At 50.0% G+C, this 23,463-nt stretch overlaps 1 protein-coding gene across 1 annotated transcript in view; it reads right to left on the minus strand.

The window, feature by feature from the left end:
• Positions 14,529–23,463, minus strand: part of BCL11B (B-cell CLL/lymphoma 11B) — a 90,730-nt gene continuing 81,795 nt past the window's right edge. The window contains 2 exon segments of the mRNA NM_001297633.1: positions 14,529–15,971; positions 15,974–16,572. Of these exon segments, the coding sequence (NP_001284562.1) occupies positions 14,529–15,971; positions 15,974–16,572 (2,042 nt within the window).

Consider the following 23,463-nt stretch of genomic DNA (forward strand, 5'->3'; position numbering starts at 1 on the left):
ATCCAATTCTAAATTCCATAGTCTTTCTACTGCACGAATGTTTCCAAGTTCTTAAGAAGGCAACGAACAACACACAAGATTTTGAGAACAGCTCAAAACCAGAGCCATCACAAGGCAGTCACAACCAATCGTAGATAGGGAGCTTCAGACACAGCAGGAGACTGGAGGAAAGCAGAATAGTTTCAGCAGAATGTCTTGGGATGGCTGCATGCGGGTGGAGGGAGTTATCTATTTATAATTATCTATTTATAATTCTCTACTCACCATCTTCTAAACAGTATTGAAGAAGTTACAGTAAGATCACATGTACAATAGAACTGTCAAAATAGAAACTCAAAGATAGTACAGAAGAAGGGATATTTTTTGAAAATCTCAAACTAATAGGGAGGCTGGGATTGAACATTAAGTTTACGTGGAGCTTCCTGGCAGTTATGGCAAAAAGGGAAATGTAACCAGCTACATCATTCAAATACAAGATGAACTATACGGATGTATCAAGAGAGAGATTTATTTCCCAACAGTAAGTCCTAGAAATCAGGGATAAGGGTTCCAGGTGAATAAAATGTCACAAACACTTGTTATCGCATTATATTTTTATACACACAGACACACACATACATAACTACATATAAAAAAGATGTGTGTATGTTACAAGATACAGTTATATGTAACTACACAACTATGCTTGTATATATAACTCTATGCATTCTTATGGTTTTATATATAATTATCTATGTAGTATGTAACTATAGTTATATATACAACTGTAATTATAGTTATATAGTACACAGTTATATGGCACATATTTAACATAGCTTGTGTGTGTGTGCCTAAGCTCAAAAGAAAGAAAATCCTTCCTGTAATAAACCATAATGGAAAAGAATATAACAAAGAAAAAAATATATTTTATATATAATATGCATAATGAGTCACTATGCTGTACACCAGAAACTAGCACGTTGTAAATCAACTATACTTCATTTTTTTCATGTTTTTTATTGGAATATAGTTGTTTTACAGTGTTGTGCCAATTTCTGCTGTACAGCATAGGGGCCCTGCCATACCTATACATGCATTCCCTTTCTTATATCATCTTCCATCATGGTCTATCCCAAGAGACTGGGTAGCATTCCCTGTGCGGGACAGCAGGACCTCATTGCTTATCCATTCCAAATGTCATAGTTTGCATCTATCAAGCCCAATTTTTAAAAAGTTAAGTTGGAGGCTGAGAGCTCCGGATTGGTCCCTGGGAAGCTGGGCACCAAGAACGGAGCCCTCTGTGTAAAGCCTGGATTCCGAATTGCTGCTCTGGAGGCAAAAACAGGACAAGAATTGCTACACGCCCTGGGATGCACAGGAGGAGTGTGTGGCCTCTCTGGGCCGTGGGTGGAAAAAGCACTGGGGCCAAGCCTGTGTGGGATCCCGGTTTACACGCCCTACTTGATCACCTGCAGATGCTGGGGTCCGACAGAATCAGCCTGAACGTGTTCTAAAGGATGCACTTATACCAGAGCTCATTGGACTTCCAGGTGGGGGTGGGGGTGGGGGGATGCACAAAGATAAACACACAATCTGAAGTCCCCGACCACCAAGGAATCGGAACCGGCAGAGTCCTCCCTGGAAACAAACAAGAGAGAACGAGAGAACCAGGACGATGCACAGACCAGAGCAGAGCAATCAAATTACTGGGTTCAAGACGTCAAAGGACATAACGGAAAAGGCCTTTAATGGCTTTTCTGTTTGTTCTCATTGGACGCAGTTGGGAGAATTGCTAGGTGACAATAACTGCTTCTGTGGCTAGCCCTGGCAGTGACCATTCATGGCAGATGAAAATATCCTATTCCAATGAATTGCGTCCTAGGTGTTGCTGTAGGCAAAGCTGATCACCTCTCTAGAGCAGTGTCGGGATGCTGTGCCTGGAAATGAGCTGGAACATGAAATTCAGAGAGAACTAGGTAGCCAGGGTGGGAGGTGGGGGGGGGGTACCTTTACTGATACACGTGGTCAGACTGTGGCGAGAGTCTGAGCTCTGGTCCCCTGAAAGAAAGGGGACAGCCGTTAGGCCCAGTTAGAGGTGCTTAGAGTTTCCTGCATGGTTGGTTCACCAGATATGGACGCAACTTACAAATACTTATTAACTGCATCCTCGTCCTGTCTCTCCAAGGGAGTGCCTGGCTCGGCTTGGGCTGCCAGAACAAACTGCGAGAGCCTGGGTGGCTTAAAGAACAGAAACGGAATGTCTCACCATTCTGGGGGCTGGAATGCCAAGATCACAGGGTTGACAAAGGTAGGTTTCATTCGGAGGCCTCGTCCCTTGGCTCGAAGGGGGCCACCCTCTGGCGTCACGCTCCATGAAGCCTTCTTGGTGCGCACAGGGAGAGTAAAAGAGCGAACTAGCTGGTGTCTCGTCTTGTAATGACGCTCAGTCCATCATGAAAGCCTCACCCCGTGACCTTCATTACCTCCTAAAGGTCTCGCCTCCGAATACCACCCTGCTGTGGGGTTAGGGCTTCAACTTATAAACTGGGGGGAGGGGAGGCACAAACATCCTGTCCAGAGCAGGTGGGCACTGTGATTATTCCCGCTTTTACAAATAAGGAAACCGAGGTACAGCCAGCTTAAGGGATTGAGCCAAGATCCCCAGCTCCGAAGTGCTGGAACCAAGCTCTAAGCTCAGGCAGCCTGCACCCTGACCGTCTGATCTTAGTGACTATGCTGTGCCGTTGCTTCGCAGATAGGTATTCCTGAATTCTCTTGACAACGCAGGGAGACACATGCCATCAGCATTTAACTAGAAGCATCCCTCGCTTCCCATGCCAGGCAGTACCCTGATTACCTTCACACCTGACCTCTGCTTGTCATCTCCACCTCTCTGGATTTGAGTCCGAGCTACCAACTTCTGTCCCTCCACCACCTGCTTTACCTCCTGTTCAGGACAGTCCACCCTCCACACTCGGCCAGAAGAGTCCCCCTAAAATGTAATCCAGAATCAGGCACCATTACCCTTCCCCTGCCTTTCCTTCCAGCAGTCGGTTTGATATGTGTCTTCATCACATATCTGTATATAACAGACCCTGTAATGTGCTCATTCTAAAACCTAACATCCCATCATGGACCTCTCTGCAATGCTATTGAGGTTTGCTCCCAGAGTATTATTTTTGATATCTGCATAATATTCCATTACATGAATGTCCTATCATTTCACTTTTCTAATTCCACGTCATTGGGCATTTGCTGCCTTACAGTTTTTGCTATTATAACTATAAGCTCCATGGGGAGTTCCCATCGTGGCTCAGCGGTTAACGAGCCCGACTAGCATCCATGAGGTTCGACCCTAGGCCTTGCTCAGTGGGTTAAGGATCCATCGTTGCCAGGAGCTATGGTGTAGGTCACAGACTCGGCTTGGATCTCGCATCGCTGTGGCTGTGGTGTAGGCTGGCAGCTACAGCTCCAATTGGACTCCTAGCCTGGGAACCTCCATATGTCGCGGGTACAGCCCTAAAAGGACAAAAAGACAAAAAAAAAAATTAATGATAAGCTCCAGTGAACATCTTGTGGTGAAATCTGTGACAGAAATATCTTTAGGGTGGTATTTTAGAAAAGACATTATTTCCAAGATGAATCAAAAAAGACAAGTTTTCCTCTGTTGCAATAAGTGCCAGGCTTGGGGCTGTATAGGCATCTCCCAGCTGCCCAGTTGATTCTATTTGGAGTCTTTACCTGTCTTAGAAAATCGTCATCTAGAACGAATGGCTCCCAGAGAGAACAAATACTGCAGAGACATTTACGAGAGGCTCCCTGACACACAGTATTCCCTTCAATATTTTCCATTGCAAAGGCAATCAGAGTAACCTCCTGAAAGTGTGGGAAAGGTAGGAGAAATTTCTTTCTGGCGAGGCTCCCCCTCAAGCACCCATAGCTGATATACAGCCATTGCCACGCACAGGTGGAGCCAGATAATTTGGAAATCGCGGTAGGTGAGCATGTTCAACTCTATTCCAACTTAACATTATCTCACATACAGCTTTTCTACTGTTACCAAAGCCATCAAACCCCTCCTTTTATTTATGTATTTACTTTGCCTTTTAGGGCTGAATCCACGGCATGTGGAAGTTCCCAGATTAGGGGTCGGATTGGAGCTGCAGCTGCCAGCCTACACCACAGCTCGCGGCGACGCCGGGTCCCCCCCCAGCGAGCACGACCAGGGATCAAACCCGCATCCTCATGGATACTCGTTGCATTTGGTCCGCTGCACACACAACGAACTCCCAATGCCCTCCTTTTAAATGGATGCAAATACTCCATTTGAACAAACTCTTTCTCATTCATTCATTCCTTTTTGGTTGAATAAAGGCGATGGCATCAACGTTTTGCCATCATGTGTGTCATTGGCTGGGATGCTTCATCCTCATGAATAATAAGCCGTGTGTCTGATTCTTTTTTCCCTTCGGCTACCAAGAAGCTTAGCCTCAGATTTATGATTTCAGGGTAGCAACGCGTAGCCTGCTTCTCTAAGGTGTATTTTTACATATGTGTATTTGCCTTACTCTATCTTTTCATCTCTCTGGTCTTGATGTTTTATCACTCCTTTACAGTTTATTAGATTTCCTAGCGGCCTCCTCAGAGCTTTCTGAAGGGAAGGAGGCATGCAAATTACTAAAAAAGAACTTAATGAAATGTCGAGTTGATCATCTGCAGGCATGTAACCCTTTTACTCGTCAGGCAATGCTAACTAGGGTACTTAGTACGGTTTCTGAGAATAACCTGACCAGCTCAAATAATCAAAATATCATGAGGCCTTTGCTATTCACTACCCCCAGAGCTTTCAAAAGCAAATAGATGAACATGGGAGAAACGTGATAGAGATAAGAAAACTGAACCCTCAATCACACCACCAAACACAGGCCAAAGAGCTGAGTCACACGGAGCACCAAAGGTGACTGGAGGTCTGAGAGTGGCACCTGGTTACTGCCTCATTCTTCCTTTCACTTACCGGGCTCCTTGGTTCTGCACAACTGCTTCCCCACCGTATTGTGGGACACGGAGCAGATGCTGCGACCTGTCTTGTTAACGGAAGGGAAGAAGAGGAGGTACATAGAAAAAAAGAGGGAAGGAGATGTCATCTTTGATCCTCAGTCGCTCTTTGCTTTGCTGGAAAGCCTGCCTACCCTCAGGAAATCAGCCTGCAATCCTTTTGACCCAAAGAAGTTTCACACGGCCTCGGCCCATGAATGACACGCCAGCATCGCATTGTATCTTGGGATGTGGACAGGGAGAATGTCCGCCCATTTCTTCTGGACAGGACGCCAGAGTTCACATCCTGGATGTGTCCTAAGCTGGACATTTCTTATTTTTTACACCTTTGATTATGAACGGTCACAGACACACAAGTGTATTTTTGTCATGGCCTGTGAGAAAGAAACCATAGAGAAGGAAGCCACCTTGGACTGTGGTGGGATACAGTGGGTTCCCTGATCTGTAATCCTGCAGCCTCCTGCTGGACCCTGCGCTCCCACACAGAAGACAGAACCCTGACTGTCTGTTCAGTCCCTGCCTCTCCAGCTAACTGGGAGTCACCCGGGCTGTGGACTGCATCTCCAGGGTCTGGGAGTGTGGGGTACTCTTTAGAACTCCAGGAACGTGAAGGGGATAAATAACTGAATAGATGGCTGAATGTCCCACGTTGCTCACTGAAAGGTAATGTCTTGGAAGGCAGGAGTGACTCTTAATGGTTTGTAACTTCCCAGTGGAATCTATGACACAGCGTAGATCTTTGATAAGTGCTTATGAAGGGAACAACTTATGGATGGTTGGACGGATGGATGGGTAAATGGATAGGTGGAAGGATGGAATAGATGGAAAATGGGTGGATGGATGAATGGATGGATGGATGGATGGATGGGTGGATGGATGGATGGATGGATGGAGGGAGGGAGGGATGGATGGATGGATGGACAAATGGATGGATGGGTGGATGGATGGATGGATGGGCAGATGGGTGGGTGGGTGGATGGATAGATATGCTGTACTTTTAGGGTTTGGGAGAGATTCTTACATTAGGTGGGCTTGAACTAGATGACTTTCAAGAGTCCCAGTCAGCTGTAAAGTTTTGCTTCTCTATGGGCCTCACTGTGCTTTTCCAACATGCATTTTCCTATGCCATACCCTCTGCAAGGCATGTCATTGCCCCTTCACCCATCCTCATCTTCCTAGTGTATCCTTACTCATCTTTCAAGGAGCAGCGCAATTTCCATAATCTTCCCTCTCCCCAGCTCCCTCTTCCAGGCTCCTCTCACTGCCCACATTGGCCCATCCTGCAGCCTTGTTTCATAACGCATTTCTCTCACTAAACGAGGAGCTCTTTGAGAGCAAAGAGCAGGCCCTAGACCTCCCTGTGCACCCAGGCCTGACATCCAGCTCAGTCTTTGCTTTGGGAATTAAATAGACTTTTGAGCTCAACCTGCTTTGGCTTCTTTAGAGCATCCCAGATGGTATTTAACCAGCATCCTCTAAAGCTGTTTTGAAGGTTAGACAGTTCAGGCAATTAGTGACTAAGATTTTACCTGAACGCAAGAAAGTCAGAATTTCGGCCTCTGTGGCTTGAAAGTTACATGAGTTTCATTATATATTTCATCATGTTAACAATAGAGCTTTTTAAAAAAAGCTCTGCTCATCTGGTTTTCTCTCCAAAGCAGAAGAGGCTTTCTAGCTTTAATTACTGAGCTTAAGGTTCAAGAGCAAGTGGTCCAGTAGCCTGCTCTGATGCCCTAACCATGCTTTGAACTGCTCAGAAAGTAGAAAGACCCATGACTTACAGGGTAGCTGTAGACTCAGGGTGCAACCAGCAAAAACATGGGAAGTTTCTATTCTCAAGAACCCATTCTCCTCTCGATTTCCATAATCTGAATAGGGAGCATTTTTTACAGTAACCCTCCCATCAAATTTTGTTACCCTGGGCACACACAGCACGCTCACCAGGGTCCAACTATCTGAAGGCAGAACGGGTTTTTCCAATGGGGTACATATATTGTATATGTAACGGACTACTACTCAGCCATCAAAAAGAACAAAGTAATGCCATTTGTAGCAATGCGGATGTAACTAGAAGTTACCATACTAAGTGAAGAAAGTCAGAAAGAGAAGGACAAATACCACAAGATAGCACCTATATGAGAAATCTAAAATATGGCACAAGCACCCTATGTACGAAACAGAAACAGACTCACAGACATAGAGAAGAGACTTGTGGTTGCCAAGGGGGAGCAGGAGGGAGTGGGAGGGAGGGGGAGTTTGGGGTTCGTAGGTGCAAACTATTCCACTTAGAACAGGTAAGCAAAGAGGTCCTGCTGTCCAGCACAGGAAACTATATCCAGTCTCTTGGGGATGGACCATGATGGAAAATAATATATATTTTTAAAAAAGGATGTAAAAAAATTAGGTCCTTCCGGGTCACCTTAAGGCTCCATTTTACAGATGGGGAAATGAGGTCCAGAAAAGGGAAAGGACTGGCCCAAGGTCACACTGATACTGATGTGACAATGAAAACTGAGTTGAGCTTTTCCTTTGCCCTGCTAGTAATCTCCAGTAGGGGCCCCCTGGGAGGGCCAAGGGAAGGGACAGGCTGTGAGTGTGAGCGACAGGCGCTCACAAGGGTTAACGCCTTATCCCCAGCAACCTTTTTGTACTTGGTTTAGGTGTTTGTTTCTCAGCCCTAAGACGCAAGTTCTTCCTCAAACAAATGAGCATCTCTGTGTATTCCAATCAGAAAGCAACTGAGCATTTCAATGCTGCTATTTACACGGTGTTCCAGGCAGAAAAAAAATCACTAAGTCTCCAGGACCTGTGTTTTAAAGCCAGACTTGGAGCCCAGCACCTGCAGAAAAGAAGAGACTGGCTCTTTGGGAATTCGTACTGCCTGCAGCCCTGGAAAGGTAGGCAGGTCTTCTCCTGCATAACCAACTCCGTTTTTGGTGCTGGAGTTTAAATCCTGCTTCGATGCATCCAGTGGTTCGATGGGTCCTTGAGAAAAGAGTGACTTTTTGAAAACAGGACGCAAAGGAACATGCCACCTTCATTTCTCCTATCTTCTCTGTGGGCAGCATCCATGCAGCATCTCAGCAAGCAGGCCCTGGTCTTTCCTCTTCTTTTCTTTTCTATGGCTGCACCCATGGCTGCACCCATGGCATATGGAAGTTCCGGGCCAGGGCTTCCATTGGAACCACAGCTGCGGCAACACCAGATCCTTTCACCCACTGCACCGGGCCAGGAAGGGAATTGCGCCTCTGCAGCTACCCAAGTGGCTGGAGTCAGGTTCTTAACCCCTGGCACCACAGCAGGAACTCCTATTTTCACTTTTTGCAAAGTCTCCTGGCAAAGGTTCTCAGGCCGCCTACCTTGGTACCTGGTTCCTAGCTGGTGCCTAGTGAGTTTGCAGAAAGACGCCTGAGCGGAAAGTTCTTGTGCTTTTAAGAGGAGGAAACAGAGGAGGGGTCAAGAAACCGGTGGGTCTTTGGTGTTCGTTCAGGAGTGCGCTCTGACTCTCACTCACGAGGAGGAAAGCAATGGTTCTGTGGTGCCTGGGTGGCTGAAACCCAGTGGAGGGCTGCCATCTTCCTCCTCCATCTTGTTGGTGGCTCAGGGTGGGGTCCTGGGAAAAACCAAGCTGAAGCCATTTCCCTCTGAAAGACCTTGCCTCCTCCGCCTCCGGATCTGTGAGCTTTCTCCTCCAATCTATCAACATTTGGCACACGGGAAGGGAAGGTGGGCCTCCTGCGTGATCGTGTTAGAACTCACAGGTGGCTGGAAGGGGCTCTCCAGTCCAATACCCTCACTTCCCGACGGGTACCCAAGCGGACAAGCCCAGACCAAGGACCCAGGGCAGCAGAGCCTCTGTCCCGCTCACGTCTGACCCCTCGATGCCTCATGCAATGGCTCTCCCTGGGAATTCAGGAAATGTTAGCTGAATTAACCTAGACCCGAGCCTCATCATTCCCAGACAAGGACTTTTTCTTCTAAACCACCTGTTCTCAAGCCTGGCTGGGTGAGAGTCTCCCAGATCACTTTCAAAGATACGGACACACGGATCCCACCTCCAGAGATACTGATAGAAACTGGCTTGGGATGGGGCCTGGACGGAGATTTTTTTTTTTTTAATTTTTTTAAATTTTTGAATCAAAGTATAGCTGATTGACCATGTTGTGTTCGTTTCAGGTGGACAGTAAAGTGATTCAGTCATACAAACTTTTTTTCAGATGCTTTTCCCTTAAGGGTTATTACCAAATATATGAAATATAGTTTCCTGTGCTCTACAGTAGGTCCTTGCAGGTGATCTATTCTGGACACGGGGACTTTTTAAGAAAAAAAAAAAAAAAAAAACACCTCCTGTGTGATTCTGAGATTTAACCAGGACCGAGAACCACTCTTCTGTACCCCAGAACCTCACTGGGGTCAATGAAGAGGAGCATGGGTCTCTCGTGCCATTATTTCCTGGATGTGGGAATAAGGTTTGGGTCAGGAGAAAAACGGAGAAAGACCTTCAATTCCCCGTTGGAAATAAGCTGTCCCTTCCCTACCCTTGAAAGACACAGAAAAGGACAAGGTTTGGAGATCAAGTTAAATGTCCAATTTATTTTTATAACTTGAAACCAGAACAAACTTGGTTTTGAACAAGCGTACAAATGAAATGGCAGACATGCTGAACTCAACATTGTGACATTAAGGGGAAAAAGAAGAGGCCCCAAATCTTGTACAGAGAATAAAAGGAACAATAAATATTTTACTAAGCCATATTGAAATGACCTCCTGTCATCTCAACATTTTATCCATAATAATAAAAAAAAAAAGTGCCTGTTTCTTAAACAGAGCACAAATACCAAGCAATAATAAATAGTTCCAAACTTGTAGTAAAAGACAGAACCTCCAGGTAAACAACAAAAGCTCATACAATAATAGAAAAGGTAGTAAAAATATTTCGCCTTGCCAGTACAAATGCAAATACTTAACTCAATGTAACTTTGCTTCACAAGGCTGATACAAAGAGCACCAAAGTCATGGGTTTGTCTGTGTTCCAAAAAGCCTTTGACTGTCACTCAGGACCGGGACAAAAAGGCCCATTTCCCTACTTTTCACATTTTGCCTAGAGGAATTCAGCCTCCTCCTCTCCCCATGAAAGACCCTCCAATGGCAAGTGGCAGGTTCCAATTTGGGGCAGCTTTGAATCAAGTGGTGGCAGCATGGAAACCAGCCTGAGGTCGGCTGGGTCCCCACCCCTCCCCGGGGCTCGGGCCTCTCTCTCACGGAGTCGTCTGCTTCAGCGTTGGCTTTTTAAACATGAAAGAGAAGCCACGTACTCTTTTCTCTGCCTTCGTCATCGACAGAGACACAATCTTTGTGCTTTAGGATGGCTTAGTCCTGGCATTGGGGTGACTTTGCACGGGCTGGCACGCGCTGGCTAGCATTGGTAACTACGGGAGGATCAAGACCGAGGCTCTCGGGGACCTTCCCGGGGCATCCAGGGTAGCCCCCGGGTCTTGGGGACAAGCAGGCAGGACAGGGACATCTCAGCTTTATCTCGTACTTCCTCCCCTTTTCTTTGCACTTTGCAAAGGTAAGTGGCAAGAAGGAAAGGGCGTGTGGAACAGAAGAGCGCCCAGAAGAAAGATTTCTGCATTTGGTAAAGAACTGCTCAAAAGGATGCTTGGTTATACTTTCATAACCTGAAATAATGGTTTCTTAGAGTTCCTGAAATTAAAAAAAAAAAAAAAAAAAAAAGGCTTCCTGATATAGGTTTTTTTTAAAAAAATGTATTATTCCCTCATCCAAAAAAACCACCAGTTTATTATCTTAAAGCTACCTGGCTTTACAAAAAAAAAGGGGGGGGGGACAGAAAGGGAGAAATAAATCAAATAAAAATGAAAAGGACAAATCAAAGACCGACAGAGGCTGGAGGATGGAGAGGAAATGCAGAAGAAGCAAAGAGAAAGAGCTATGGAAAGGCACCGAATTCAGCCCAGGCCCTAGGCATTCGGAAACTGACGGAATGTAGGTTTCAGAGAGAAAAGCAGCAAAGCAGGTAAGAAAGACAACAGGCCAACCCTCTCCATGGAATATAAGGTCCTGGTTGTGACAGGGACTCCGATTTGATTTGCGCTGGTCCCAGCCACAGATCACGTCACCTGCGCCTGATACGCCAGCTCCCTTTATTACATTTTTCTGTTTAATGTTTTCTCAAGGACTAAAGAAAGCTCGGTGTGCACTTCTTTCTGCTCTGAAGGGCGGGAGATGTGGCGGTGGCGACGCCACGGTGGTGACAGCAGAGGAGGAAGATGCTTTTGGCCTCTCTTCCTCCACAGCTGCCACCCTTACCGATGGCCTCGGAGAGAAAGGGAGGACAGTGAAATGCTACCGACATCTTTACAAAAACTGATTTTTCCACTCAACACGAATACAGAATTTCCCGTCTGGTCTGCTGTGGCCACACCAGGGAGCCTTGATGCAAGGTTGGGGGCGTTCAGAGTGAAGCCCTATCTATTCCAACAGTCCTTTGTCGAGGCCAATTCCGACAAAAATATATACAACTAAAATGATTTGTGAACCAAAGCATTTACCTACTTCCTTTTGTTTCTTTTCCTCAGAGGTTGTCAAACAACCTTTTTTTTTTTTTTTCTCCTGTACAATAGGACTTAACATACAAATTTTTTTTTGCAATATTTTATCCTGCCAAATTAAAAAAATATATTATGGCAGCCTGCTTGTTTTTGTTTTTTTTTTCTTTTTATTTCCAAATTCACTAACAAAAAGGTACATTAAATCCCTTTAAAAGGACAAGCTTACAGTTAAAAAATTACAAGCTCCAGTAAAAATACAGCAAGTGCCTACATTATATGAACCAACCAATATATCCATTCCAGAGGGAGGTGGGAGGAGAAAAATAAGTACAGATCAGAAATGTGGATTTTTTTTTTTCTCTGCAAAGCAATAACAATATTAAGCACTTTTTTTTCTACATACTTTTTCTACATGGTGTAGCAATCCCCTTTTAATCCCCCAATACAAGTTTCTATACATTTTTTTTTTTGAAATAAAAATTCAACACCCAAGGCAGAAAAAAATTTACTAAAACTCCGACTTTACAGTTACTGTGACAAGAACAAATTATTAGAGACCCACCATTTAAATTTTACTGCAACATTTTCAAGGAAAAGAAAAGGGTTTTTTTTTTTTTCTTGTTTTGTCAAATGCCCAGGCATTCTCGATTATTACAAATACTGGTCCACTTTTACAGTAATCAAGAAATTTTAATATATATAATATATACTAAAACCCCGTCACCAAAAGAAAACAATATACACGCAGCCGTTGTGGCATTTTTTTTGTAACCTATTAAGCAAACTTTGAAAAAAAAAATGATCGCTCCAACACACATACACACAATTTTTTTTTACCCTTGTATGTATCCAATACTGTAAACGTATTTTTAAGACAGAGTGCACTAAATTTAACTTTAGAAAAAAATTAGCCGTTGTTCCTGAATTGTTTTTGTTTTTTCATTCAACGATAGCAACTTGTAACTTGTGTCACTTGAGTTTTAATTCAGCAGTAAATCACCTCCACTCCACATGTAAGCAGCGTTGTCCCACAGACAAAAGGGGCTGAGGATAATTCAGCTAGTGATGTCCAAGGTTGTGCTGGGTTTATTTCTTCATTTGATTGGGTCTTATGGCATTGTCATGTCTTCAACCAGGATTTTTAAAAATTTATTTAAAGGAAATGTGGCTTTGTTTGTTTCTAAAGAAATGTACTTTTCTCGTTTTACTTTTTTAAAAAGTCTTTTCATTTCAAAAAAAAAAAAAAAAGGTTTTGCATTTGTCTCAAGAGACTCAAATAGGAAGATCAGTTTTCAAGGCACTCACATCAAATTGAATGGCAGTAGAAAAACTGTCCAATAAATTATTATTTTATTTTGTTCTTTATAGTGCCAGTATTGTGAATGCCACGCTTAGCAATACTGACACTCAATCTCAGCGGTCCCTTGCAGTTTAACCCACCTCTGGGCCAAAATGAAGAAGATGCTGCAATTTCTTGTTTAGAAGCCATTTAATTTAAATGCAAACAAAAGCTTTAAAGTGCGGGTCAACAGAATCCAAATGTCTAATCTCAACAGTCCAATGTTTAGTACTTTCCAACCTAATGGGACAGAAAAACAAACAAACAAACAAACAAAAAACACACACACCAAAAAAAACCTGGGAAGTAGCGCTGGGTACCTCCGGGTGGAACTCTTCCCGATTTCTGGTAAAAAGGGAACTGAAATTCACGAGATTTCCCCCTGCCTGTCTGCACCAGGGCATCAGGATGCATGACAAGAGAGAATGCGAACTTCCCTCATTTTGCCATCAGGACACTTGTCTGCTTGAGAAACGATCGGTTGTCCCCTGTAGCAACATGTGACTTAGGATTTCTGTGGTGGGGGTGATTAAAAAGCTAGAGAGAAGCAGTCAAGCCAGGAGACGCCTGAAAGGACACCGCTGGTTTCTTGTGTTTGGAGTTCCTGCGGGCCACCACCATCCACCCCCCAAAAGTATCCCCAGCCCATCGGAGGCAGTCTAATCTACCGCAAATAGCGAAGGGGGCATCTCAGGGCACATCGACATTCCAAGAAATGGAGATCGGCCAGAAATGCACAGTTTTAGAACGCTCTTGGGCCATCTCCCTCAAAAACCCCTGGGTCTCTGGCAGTGCTGAGGTTTTTTGGTGGGTGGGGATGCCTCTCCCCACGCCGCCACCACCACGCAAAGGTTTCCTCATGTACGGTAGGGTTGAAATCAACACAGAAAAGGCCTCTGTTATTTGGGACAACATCAGTGCTGCATCCCCATATTCCAAATCTGAAACAAAGTGCTACAACTTTAAAGATTGTTATCGCTGTACATCTGCACCCCCCCTTTAAAAAAAAAAACAAAAAGCATGCCACTTTTTATTTCAGGACTGAAAAAAGAAGGACTAAAAAAGTAAACAACTTTCAAAGTCATTTAAGTGTTGGCTTCTTCACAAGAAATTACACATGCTTAGCTTAGATTTCAAAAAAGCAGCGCCCTCCCCCCCAAAATTATAATTTAAAAGATGTTTCCCTTCTAGATAGCTTGGGAGTCATTGCTCAGGCTACTACCGGGTTTAAAAAAAAACAAAAAAGGAAGAAACTGAAGAAGGGATGGCTACCCAACAAAATCTCTTAAAGGAATTTCAACAGAAAGAATAATAATAAAAAGTACCTGCACATGCCAAAAAAATTACAAAACCCAATAAATACAGAAATTATTGCACAGTTAAAAGGCTCCACAATTTTTACTGCCTTAATCAACCCTCGGGTTTCCATAGGACTTCGCAGACACAGGTTAGGTTGGAGGGGCCGCCTCCCCCGGGCTGCCGAGTGGCGGTGACGACGACGACGACGCGGCGGCAAGTCAGCATTCTCTCGCTTGGCAACGGGGCCACTGTACAGGTGCGCGGGGGCCCGGGGCCGCGCGCGCTTAGCTCCTCTCGGCCTGCTCGATTTTGACGTCGTTAGTCAGCAAGTGCTCGCCGTGCCACTTTTTCATGTGTTTCTCCAGGGTGCTGTAGACGCTGAAGGGCATCTGGCAGATGTCGCAGCGGTACACCTCCTTGCCGATCTGCCCGTGCGTCTTCATGTGGCGCGTGAGCTTGCTGCTCTGCGCGCACGCGTAGTTGCACAGCTCGCACTTGTAAGGCCGCTCGCCGGTGTGGCTCCGCCGGTGCACCGTCAGGTTGCTGCAGTTCTTGAACACCTTGCCGCAGTACTCGCACGTGTCGCTGCGCCGGCCCTCCTTGGAGCTCGGCCGCCCGGGGCCCGGGCCACCCAGGTGCGGCGTGCTGCCCCCGCTGGCCGTGCCGCTGCGGCCCGACAGGCCGCCGTCCAGCAGGTCCCCGGGCGGCGTGGAGAAGCGCAGGCTGCCGTTCTCGGACGAGTGCTCGGACGACGTGGCGAAGGGCGACTGGCGCGCGTCCGTGAAGCCCAGGAAGGGGTCCTTCATGAAGTGCCGGGACGCCGCGTAGCCCACGAGCCACTGCGAGTACACGTTCTCGGACGGGATGAGCGCGGCGGGCGGCAGCTCCAGGTCCTTCTCCACCTTGATGCGCTTGGCCGCGCTGTTGAGCCCGGGGCTGGGCAGCGGCGCCGGCTTGCGCGGGAAGAGGCCCGGGAAGGGCTCGGCGCCCGGCGCGAAGCCGCCGCCGCGCCCGTTGACCGCGCCGCCCGGGCCCGCGTCCCCGCAGCCGCCCGCGTCGTCGTCGTCGCCCGGGTCGCCGCCCGCCGCGCGCTTCAGGAAGGCGCCGCGCTTCTGCTTGTCGGCCAGCAGCTCGCCGTACTGCGGCAGCGCGCCCAGGCCCACGTTCTCCATGACCTTGCCCAGCACCAGCGCCTTCTCGTCGGCCAGCGCCTTGGCCGCGCCGCCCGCGCCCGGCACCCCGGCCACGCCGCCGCCGCCGCCCCCGTTCTCACGGTTGCGGCTCAGCTCCGAGTCCATGCTGAAGCTCGACTCGGGCCGGCTCTCGTTCTCCAGCAGCAGCTCCTCCTCTTCCTCCTCCTCCTCTTCATCCTCCTCCTCGGGCTCGTGGCCCAGCGACGGGTCACTCTCGTGGTGGCGGAAGTCGCCGTCGGCCGCCTTGAGGCCCTCGCCGGCCAGCTCGCTGGTGCCGGGCTCCGGGGAGCTGGCGGCCGAGAGCCCGTCGTCGGAGCGGCCGGCCAGCGAGCCGGCCTTGTGCATGTGCGTCTTCATGTGGCGCTTGAGCTTGCTCGCCTGCGAGCACGCGTGGTCGCACAGCTGGCACTTGTAGGGCTTCTCGCCCGTGTGGCTGCGCCGGTGCACGATGAGATTGCTCTGGAACTTGAAGGTCTTGCCGCAGAACTCGCACGACTTGCTCTTGGCGGGCGGCTGCGGGGGCGGCGTGCCGCCGGGGGCATGGGCGGCAGCGGCGGCGTGCTCAGGAACGGGGACTTGGGGCTGGGCTGGAAGGGGTTCAGGAGCCGGTGCATAGGGTTGCCGCGGCCCGGCGACACAGGCGGCGGCGTGGAGCTGTTGCCCGCCAGCTCGCGGAGCCGCCGCGAGAAGTCCATGGCGGGCGAGTCGATGGCCATGGGGTTCAGGCGCATGACTCGGTCGAAGGCACTGGGGTGCTGGGCGACGAGTCCCATCTCCTCGGCACTGAGGCGGTGCGGGTCCAGGTGGTGGCGCGGCGGCGGGCTGAAGAGCGGCGGCGTGCCGGGCAGGCGGCCCTCGCCGAAGCCCGGGTGGTCCCGCAGGATGGGGCCCGTCATGCGCAGCAGGTTGAAGGGGTTGCTGTCGCCCAGGAAATTCATGAGCGGGGACTGGGCCACGGCCTCGGGCCCCAGCGGCGGCGGGATGGTGAGCCGCGGCGTGAGCGAGCTGCTGGCCGGCCCGGGCTCCAGGTAGATGCGGAAGCCGTGCGTGTTCTGCGCGTGCTGCAGCAGGAACCACGCGCTGTTGAAGGGCTGCTTGCATGTTGTGCAAATGTAGCTGGAAGGCTCATCTTTACCTGGGGAGACACACGGACAGAAAGGCAGAGAGAAAGCGTGAGAGGCGGCCAGGGCGCGCGCACCGCAGGGCCACTGGCCCTGGAGGGCATCCGCGGATGTCCGCGGCGGCCGCCGGACCCCTCCTGAACAGGCCCAGGCCTGCGAGAGCGACATACCCCCGGCAGAGGGACCGGGAACCTGCTCTGTGGGCAGGTGGTCGACAACGCCCAGATGGAGCATGGACTTCAGCCAGTTAGACCTTGGTTTATGCCCCTAAAATACAGGGTCCCTTACACCCATTATCTCAAAGGCCAGAGGAGCTGTGTTGGGGAGAATGCCTGATTCCAAGCGCAGGGAGTATCGGCCGGCTGGACAGCTGGACGGCAGAAAAGAAGGCGGAGCACACGTCGAGCATTCAGCGCCCTCCTCACACCAGCCACAGTTGGATCCGCATTGTCAAGCAAGGCCCTGGGGGCGTTCAGAGGGCAAGAATTCTCGTGGGGGCTGTCCTGTGCCTTGCAGGGGGTTCAGGCGCATCCCCAGCCTCTGCCTACTAGAAGCCAGGAGCACTCTGCTCCCCAGTCATGAGGGTCAAAAATCTCTCCAGGCACTGCCAAATGTGGGGGGGCGGGGGACTGGCAAAACTGCCCTGGCCCCCATCACTCAGCAAAATATGATCCAAGGAGGTTCTGAAAAACACACTGAATCACCTTGTAAACATTTTAAGGGAACTAGCTGATACCCCTGTGTCGTTTAGGATTTTTTTTTTTTTTTTTTTTTTTTTTTGGCTTTTCTAGGGCCGCACCCATGGCATATGGAGGTTCCCAGGCTAGGGGTCTAATCGGAGTTCTACCTGCTGGCCTACGTCAGAGCCGCAGCAACGTGGGATCCGAGCCACGTCTGTGACCCACACCACAGCTCACGGCAACGCTGGATCCCCGACCCACTGAGCAAGGCCAGGGATCCAACCCGAATCCTCATGGATACTAGCCAGGTTCGTTTCCACTGAGCCACCACGGGACCGCCCAAGCACTGTCTAATTTCAACACGGATGTGTAGCGACAGAGGAAATTCAGCATGTTGTAAAGATCACGACTGGGTGATGGCTCCCACCCGCATTGCTCGAATGGCCTCACACAAGTTCCCCCCCAGCAGTAGTGTCTAACCTGGCCTCTACAGACGCCAGGCGGGGGCAGGGGTGGCCACTGGCCTACGTGAGGTCATGAAGTCCTGTGCCAGAAATGCTGAGTGAAGGAATGTCACATCTGACAAGACAGTCAGGATGAATGGCAGCAAGCAGGGATTTGTGACAAACTGGCACTGGTGGCATCAGGAGCAAATCCGAGTGGACACTGGTGGCACAGAACCAACACGTCCCTGTCTGTGTCCCTCACTGGAGCAGTCACTGCATGGAGCCTGCATGTTCCATCCAGAGCCGGTCCTGTGGCCGCTGTCCTTGACCTACAGGTGAAACTGGCTGCGTCTCCAGCCAGACTCTCTCCTGATGCCTCCCGTGGATGGGGCGGGTGTGGGCAGGCCCTGCCTCCCACCATCAGATCTGCTCACTGACCAGGGAAGGAAAAGGGAACAGGACATCACAGCCACAATCTTGAAAACCCCCTTTTGTTTTTTCAGACTTTCTTGTACCTGGGAGATTTGAACGCTGATAAAGTACAGTAGCTGCAGGCATGTTCCTTACCATAGGCTGGGTCCGTGTGTGTGTGTGTCGGGGGGGGGGGGGGAGCCAACCCCCATCTCCCCGGGAGATTCACCCACAAACTACGCTTCTCCAGGGCTTCACCCTTAGCAGTAAAAACCAAGCGGCTCCGGGACCAGATGCCCCGAGTTCTGTACAGTTTAGACCCAACAGGTACCAAGGGCCTGCACCCCCGCAAACCAGGCAGGGGGGCAGGGTGGAGAGTCTCCCAGACACAGAGCCAACTGGGCCAGATCACCTACTGCCAGAAACCAAGACATGCCTCCCAAGCCCGGTGTCTGCACGCGGGCCTCACTGCACACTCGTGTCTTGTTTGGTCTGCATGTTTGGTGGTTGAGACCAGTGTGGGGAGCCGGTATAGGCGGTGGGGGGGTGGGGGGAGAAAGGAAAAAAGAGCTCTAAAGTTCAGAGCTTCTTCTAAGTTCTTCTTCTTCTAAGTTCAGCTTTACCTCACACACAGCTCCCAGAGAAATTCTGAGACGATTCTCTTTCTCCAGGATGCCTGGGTACCTGCCTTCCCCCAGTTACATCTGCATGATTCGGTTCCCCATGTGGGCACCTCCGAGGGGGGCTGCCCCCCCGAAAACAGGCAGGAGGCCCTAGGCTGGAGCAGGCAGGCCGCTGCACTCCCCAGCCCCCCTTGCTGTGTGCCACACCGCTGGCACAGAAAAGCACCTGCTTCTTGGCGGCACCGGCTCCTTCCCTAGCTTATTGGTTAATGGATGTGGGGAGCAGAACTCTCCCCTCAGACAGGCTCACAGGAGGACTGGCCAGCAGCCATCGTATGCAGAGTCCCCCTCAAACTTTTTTCTGGAGCAAGGCACAATAAATAAGTAATACATAAGAAGATAAATAAAAACTCCCTTTCTGACCAGCCGCTAAAAACACAAATGAAGCGCCACTTCCACGAGGTCATAGGCCTTCACGTGAAGCTCTGTACCCTGGCTGCAGCCACTCTCATTAATCGAGTGACGGCCCACGGCTGCTTGGCTCCTCGTGTTTTTAAGTCGGGCCCCCTCCCTTGGCCCAGTCGCCTTTGTCCTCATCTTCATGTCCTTCATGTCTCCAGAGCACTTCCTGTTTCTTATTCTGATGTCCACACAGTTTCTAGAAAGTTTTATGGCTCCTGAGGAATGCAGGTATCAGAAGCCAGCGCAGAACTCCCGGGCAGGCCAAGAATGAAGACTGCAATGCAGCCAGAATGGCCCATTAAAATATATATGTATTTTTAAAACTCAAATGGCAGCTGCCGAGAAGCATGTAGTTGCATGTTCTAAAGAACTCGGATGTTTCCATTTCTTGTTTAAAATTAAAAAAAAAAAAAAAAAGAGCAAAAGATACTTTTAAGATTCTAACTGAAGCCGCCTGGGGAGGAGGTTACCTGTCCATCAGGTGGGGAAGCGTTCTGTGTTGTATCCATCGAATGGGATCCCAGGGCCCCTCTTCCCCCACCCCTGAACCAACTTGGTTCCCCCACGTCCCTCCACTGCAGGTGGCAATGTTCATTGCAGGTGACTCACTTCCCAGGACCTGACAGCTTCCAATACTTTTTAAATCTCCCAGCCCTCAAAGGCGCTCCCTAAACAACGCTCTTTCTACTCTCCTGGAATTTCCTTTGAAAATAAAACGTTCTTTTCCATGTCACCACTCCTGGTTATCTTTCGCCTGGAAGTAGCCTTCAACACGGGGGCTGCTCGCTTTTTGAGAACTGAACCATGTCAGAGAAGAGCCACTTGGAACATTTTTTTTTATTTTTCTCTTCGCCACCTTGCTGAGTATTTTAAAGCCCCCACACACATGGTCGCAGACGGCTCGTGTTTAAACGCAGAAGACCCCTGGGAGCCGGCTGCTTCAGACTCAGGGCTGTCACCCCGTCCTGGAGCTCCAGGCCACCTGCCGGGGGAGGGGGCTGGAAGATCCACCTTCGCCGGCGGCCCAGAGAGGATCCATGTCCCAAGACGCTGCCACTGTGGCTGCTGGGGTTCCAATGGATAGGTCCATGCCGAAGAGATTCAGAAGCAACCTAGCCAGCAATGCAGCCTACAGACCCAGAAACGTCAGCTGCACTCGGATCCTTCCATCGGGCTTGGAGACACAGAATCCAGGGCCCACGTTTTCCTGGTCTGCTTGCGCGCTTCCTTCCTCAGACATATTAGAATCCACTGGACCTTCTTGGCTCTGCACGCTCCAAAGGGAGACCTGTATGTTTTTCTCAAATTCCAAATCCTCCCTGCAACCTCTCAGTTACGAGAACCCTGGACAGCAGCCCGGGTGCCTACCTCTGCCTTATTTGCGGCAGAGTGATATCAATCGAGGTACCTAACCTCTCTGAGCCTCGGTTTCCTCATCAGTGGAGGGGGAACAACACGCCTGCTTCCGAGGAGGGACGAGGGAGCAAACGAGATCCCGCACGTGGACACACCCGACAAAATCTGCGCATCACCGTGCAGGTGTTACGGCTGGGCTCTGCATGTTTCATTTTTTTATGATCCGTCTTGTACCTGGCAGTGGCTGGTTCAGGGAAGCCTTCCTGCGTAAGGCTGGCAGTAATAAAACCGCGGCGGAATTTTAAAGCAGCCTGCCTGATGCAGTCGAGGTGCCAGGGAAGTCAAAACATGCAAACGCTGAGGAAACATCATTTTTTATTGTGACTCTTGGGAACCAACCTGCAGTTGGGCTCCTGCAACGCAAGGCTACTCTCCCTCTGCTAGGAGCTGTTTGGTGTTTTGTGTGTTTTTTTTCTTTAATGAGCATTTAAATAATTGTTCATCCTTATTATTCGGGTTCCTGAAATAACACCAATAAAGGTATCAGGGATGCTCAATGAAAAGCACACCTGAGTTATTATTCAATAAAAAGGCCGTAATTGAGCGCCAGAGTTTAAGAGGCCCCTCCTAAGGCTAAGCGATAGCAAATAGAAGGGGATTCCTGCCTGGGGGGAATGTGGTCGTTCATGGCTGCTCAAGAGGGAGCGGCAAGCAGACGCCACCTCCCAGTTCAAGCAGGGGATCGCCAGCCCAGGTCTTTCTCCCCCAAAAGCTGGAGGCAGAAATGAGAAGCCTGACACTTGGACACGAAAGTCAGAACTGGGTCTTGGCTTCTACACAGAGCACTCTGCAGTTTGCAGGGCTCTTGACTGTTGGTTTGGCATTTCAGCATCCCTCACGTGACCTCTGAGGGAGGCAGGTCAAGGACCACACGCCTGCCAGCGCGTGATGAGCGGGAGCTCAGAGAAGCAGCTCAGGCTTCCCGCTCCATCCCAGCCGCCCCCAGCACCCCTGAGAGATGGGGCGTTCCCTTTACATGTGGCAGGTCCTGTTTCACAATGGAAAGGCCGAGGTCCTCCTGCCACACCATGTGTGTCCTCCCCGTGACGGGCGTAGATTTCCCACTGATGGACCACAGTCGGGTCCACCAGGGTCCCTGGTCTTGGCGGGGACGTGTTTCACGGAGCAGGTGAGCCACTCAGGACCTGGTGGGGGATCATGGGATGCCAGGCAGACCCGTCCAGGGGCAGGCTGGCTGCTGGACCCAGGGGCCCCTGGGCAGGCCCCTTCCCCTTTCTGGATTTCGGGGTGCCCAGTGTCCAAGAAGAGGGCCGGATTCACTGGTCAACCACCCAGTCTTTCTCCAGAATCCATGCCTGCCAACAACGCCATCTCCTCCGTCCCAAAGTGATGGCATTTATGATCACTATTGTCTCTAGGAGGTCCTGTCGTGGCTCAGCGGTCAAGGAAGCTGACTAGCATCCATGAGGACGCAGGTTCAACCCCTGGCCTCGTTCAGTGCGTTAAAGATCTTGCGTTGCCGTGAGCTGCGGTGTAGGTCACAGATGCGGCTCAGATCTGGTGTTTGTGGTGGTGGTGTAGGCCAGCAGCTGCAGCTCCAATTCGATCCCTGGCCTGGGAACCCCCATGTGCCGCGGGTGCAGCCCTAAAAAGCAAAAAAAAAAAAAAAAAAAAATCACCATTATCTCCCGATCAGGAGACCACTTATTGGGCTAAAGACTGCCTCCCCTTTTCCCCTTTCGTGACCCCAGAAAGAAAATGTCCACTGGTCTTGGTTAAGTTTTGTGTTCAGATTATTTCTGAGCCTGGTCATTGATTGACAAAACCTATACGTGTCCCTGCTTGTTCTGAATGCTTCCTCTCAAACAAACCTCAGCCTCCCCAAGACAGACGGCGGAGCTAAGGGAATGATGACAGCAGTCACAATAAACCATTATTAAACCCCCGACATCAGCCGCCCACAGCCAAGAAGAACTGTCCTCACCACAGCTCCCAAGGTCAAGAACTGTCATGGGCACCATTCTACCGAGGAGGAGAGTGAGGCCTGGAAGAGAAGAGGGGTTTGGCTCAAGGCCACACAGCCAGATGTGCTCCAGATAAACACCCCCAATGGAAAGCGGAAAGGGCACCGACCTGGGCGCCTCCCGCTCCCAAGCCCAGGGACCCGGGGGAGGTGACGGGCCCATTGTGTGTCTCTGTACCTCACCTTTCGTTCCAACCACGAGCTAGCGAAACGTGGAGATGCGTTGTTCTTGACTAGAACTGCCACAACTTGGTGAAATCAGGCCGATTATCTCATGGAAAGGTAATAAAAGCGCTTGGCTGGGTGTTGCTGCTGCTGGGGGCGGTGAAAGTAGTAAGAGAACGGCTCCTAATAACCAGTGTGCCTGGTGATGAAGGCCTAAACCAGCCTCTGTCTAACAGAGCCCACGCCCCACCACCAGGGCCCGTGCCAGGCATGCCCAATCCCTCCCCGCACTTGCCCTCCGGGCCTCGGAATCCTCTCTGACCCAGACAGCCATCACCACCACACCGAGGGGGTGTCGGCCTCGCTGCGGTTCCTGGATTCCAGCTCACATGAGCCCAGGACGTGGGGGACCAGGACCGACAGGGCTGAGTGGACGAGGTGGCAGGGTGTGTCCTGCTGGGAGCAGTGACTACACCTGCCTCTCATTCATTCATTGAACGGGCGGGCACTGGAGACGCTTCATCCGCTAGGAATCTGCTGCTACCGAGAGACAGTAGCGCTCAGATTGGGGGGGGGGGCACCTAATAACCTCGGTGATTTCATGAAAAGCACGGGCGCTGCCAGGGCGGCGTTCAGGGTCCCGGGAGAGAGACGCGTTCGAGGGCTGGAGGTGGGGTGAGAACCTGCAACATGAGTATCATGATAACGGCTTACGGGA

The sequence above is a fragment of the Sus scrofa genome, chromosome 7 (assembly GCF_000003025.6).
Source record: "Sus scrofa isolate TJ Tabasco breed Duroc chromosome 7, Sscrofa11.1, whole genome shotgun sequence".
Taxonomy (NCBI): domain Eukaryota; kingdom Metazoa; phylum Chordata; class Mammalia; order Artiodactyla; family Suidae; genus Sus; species Sus scrofa.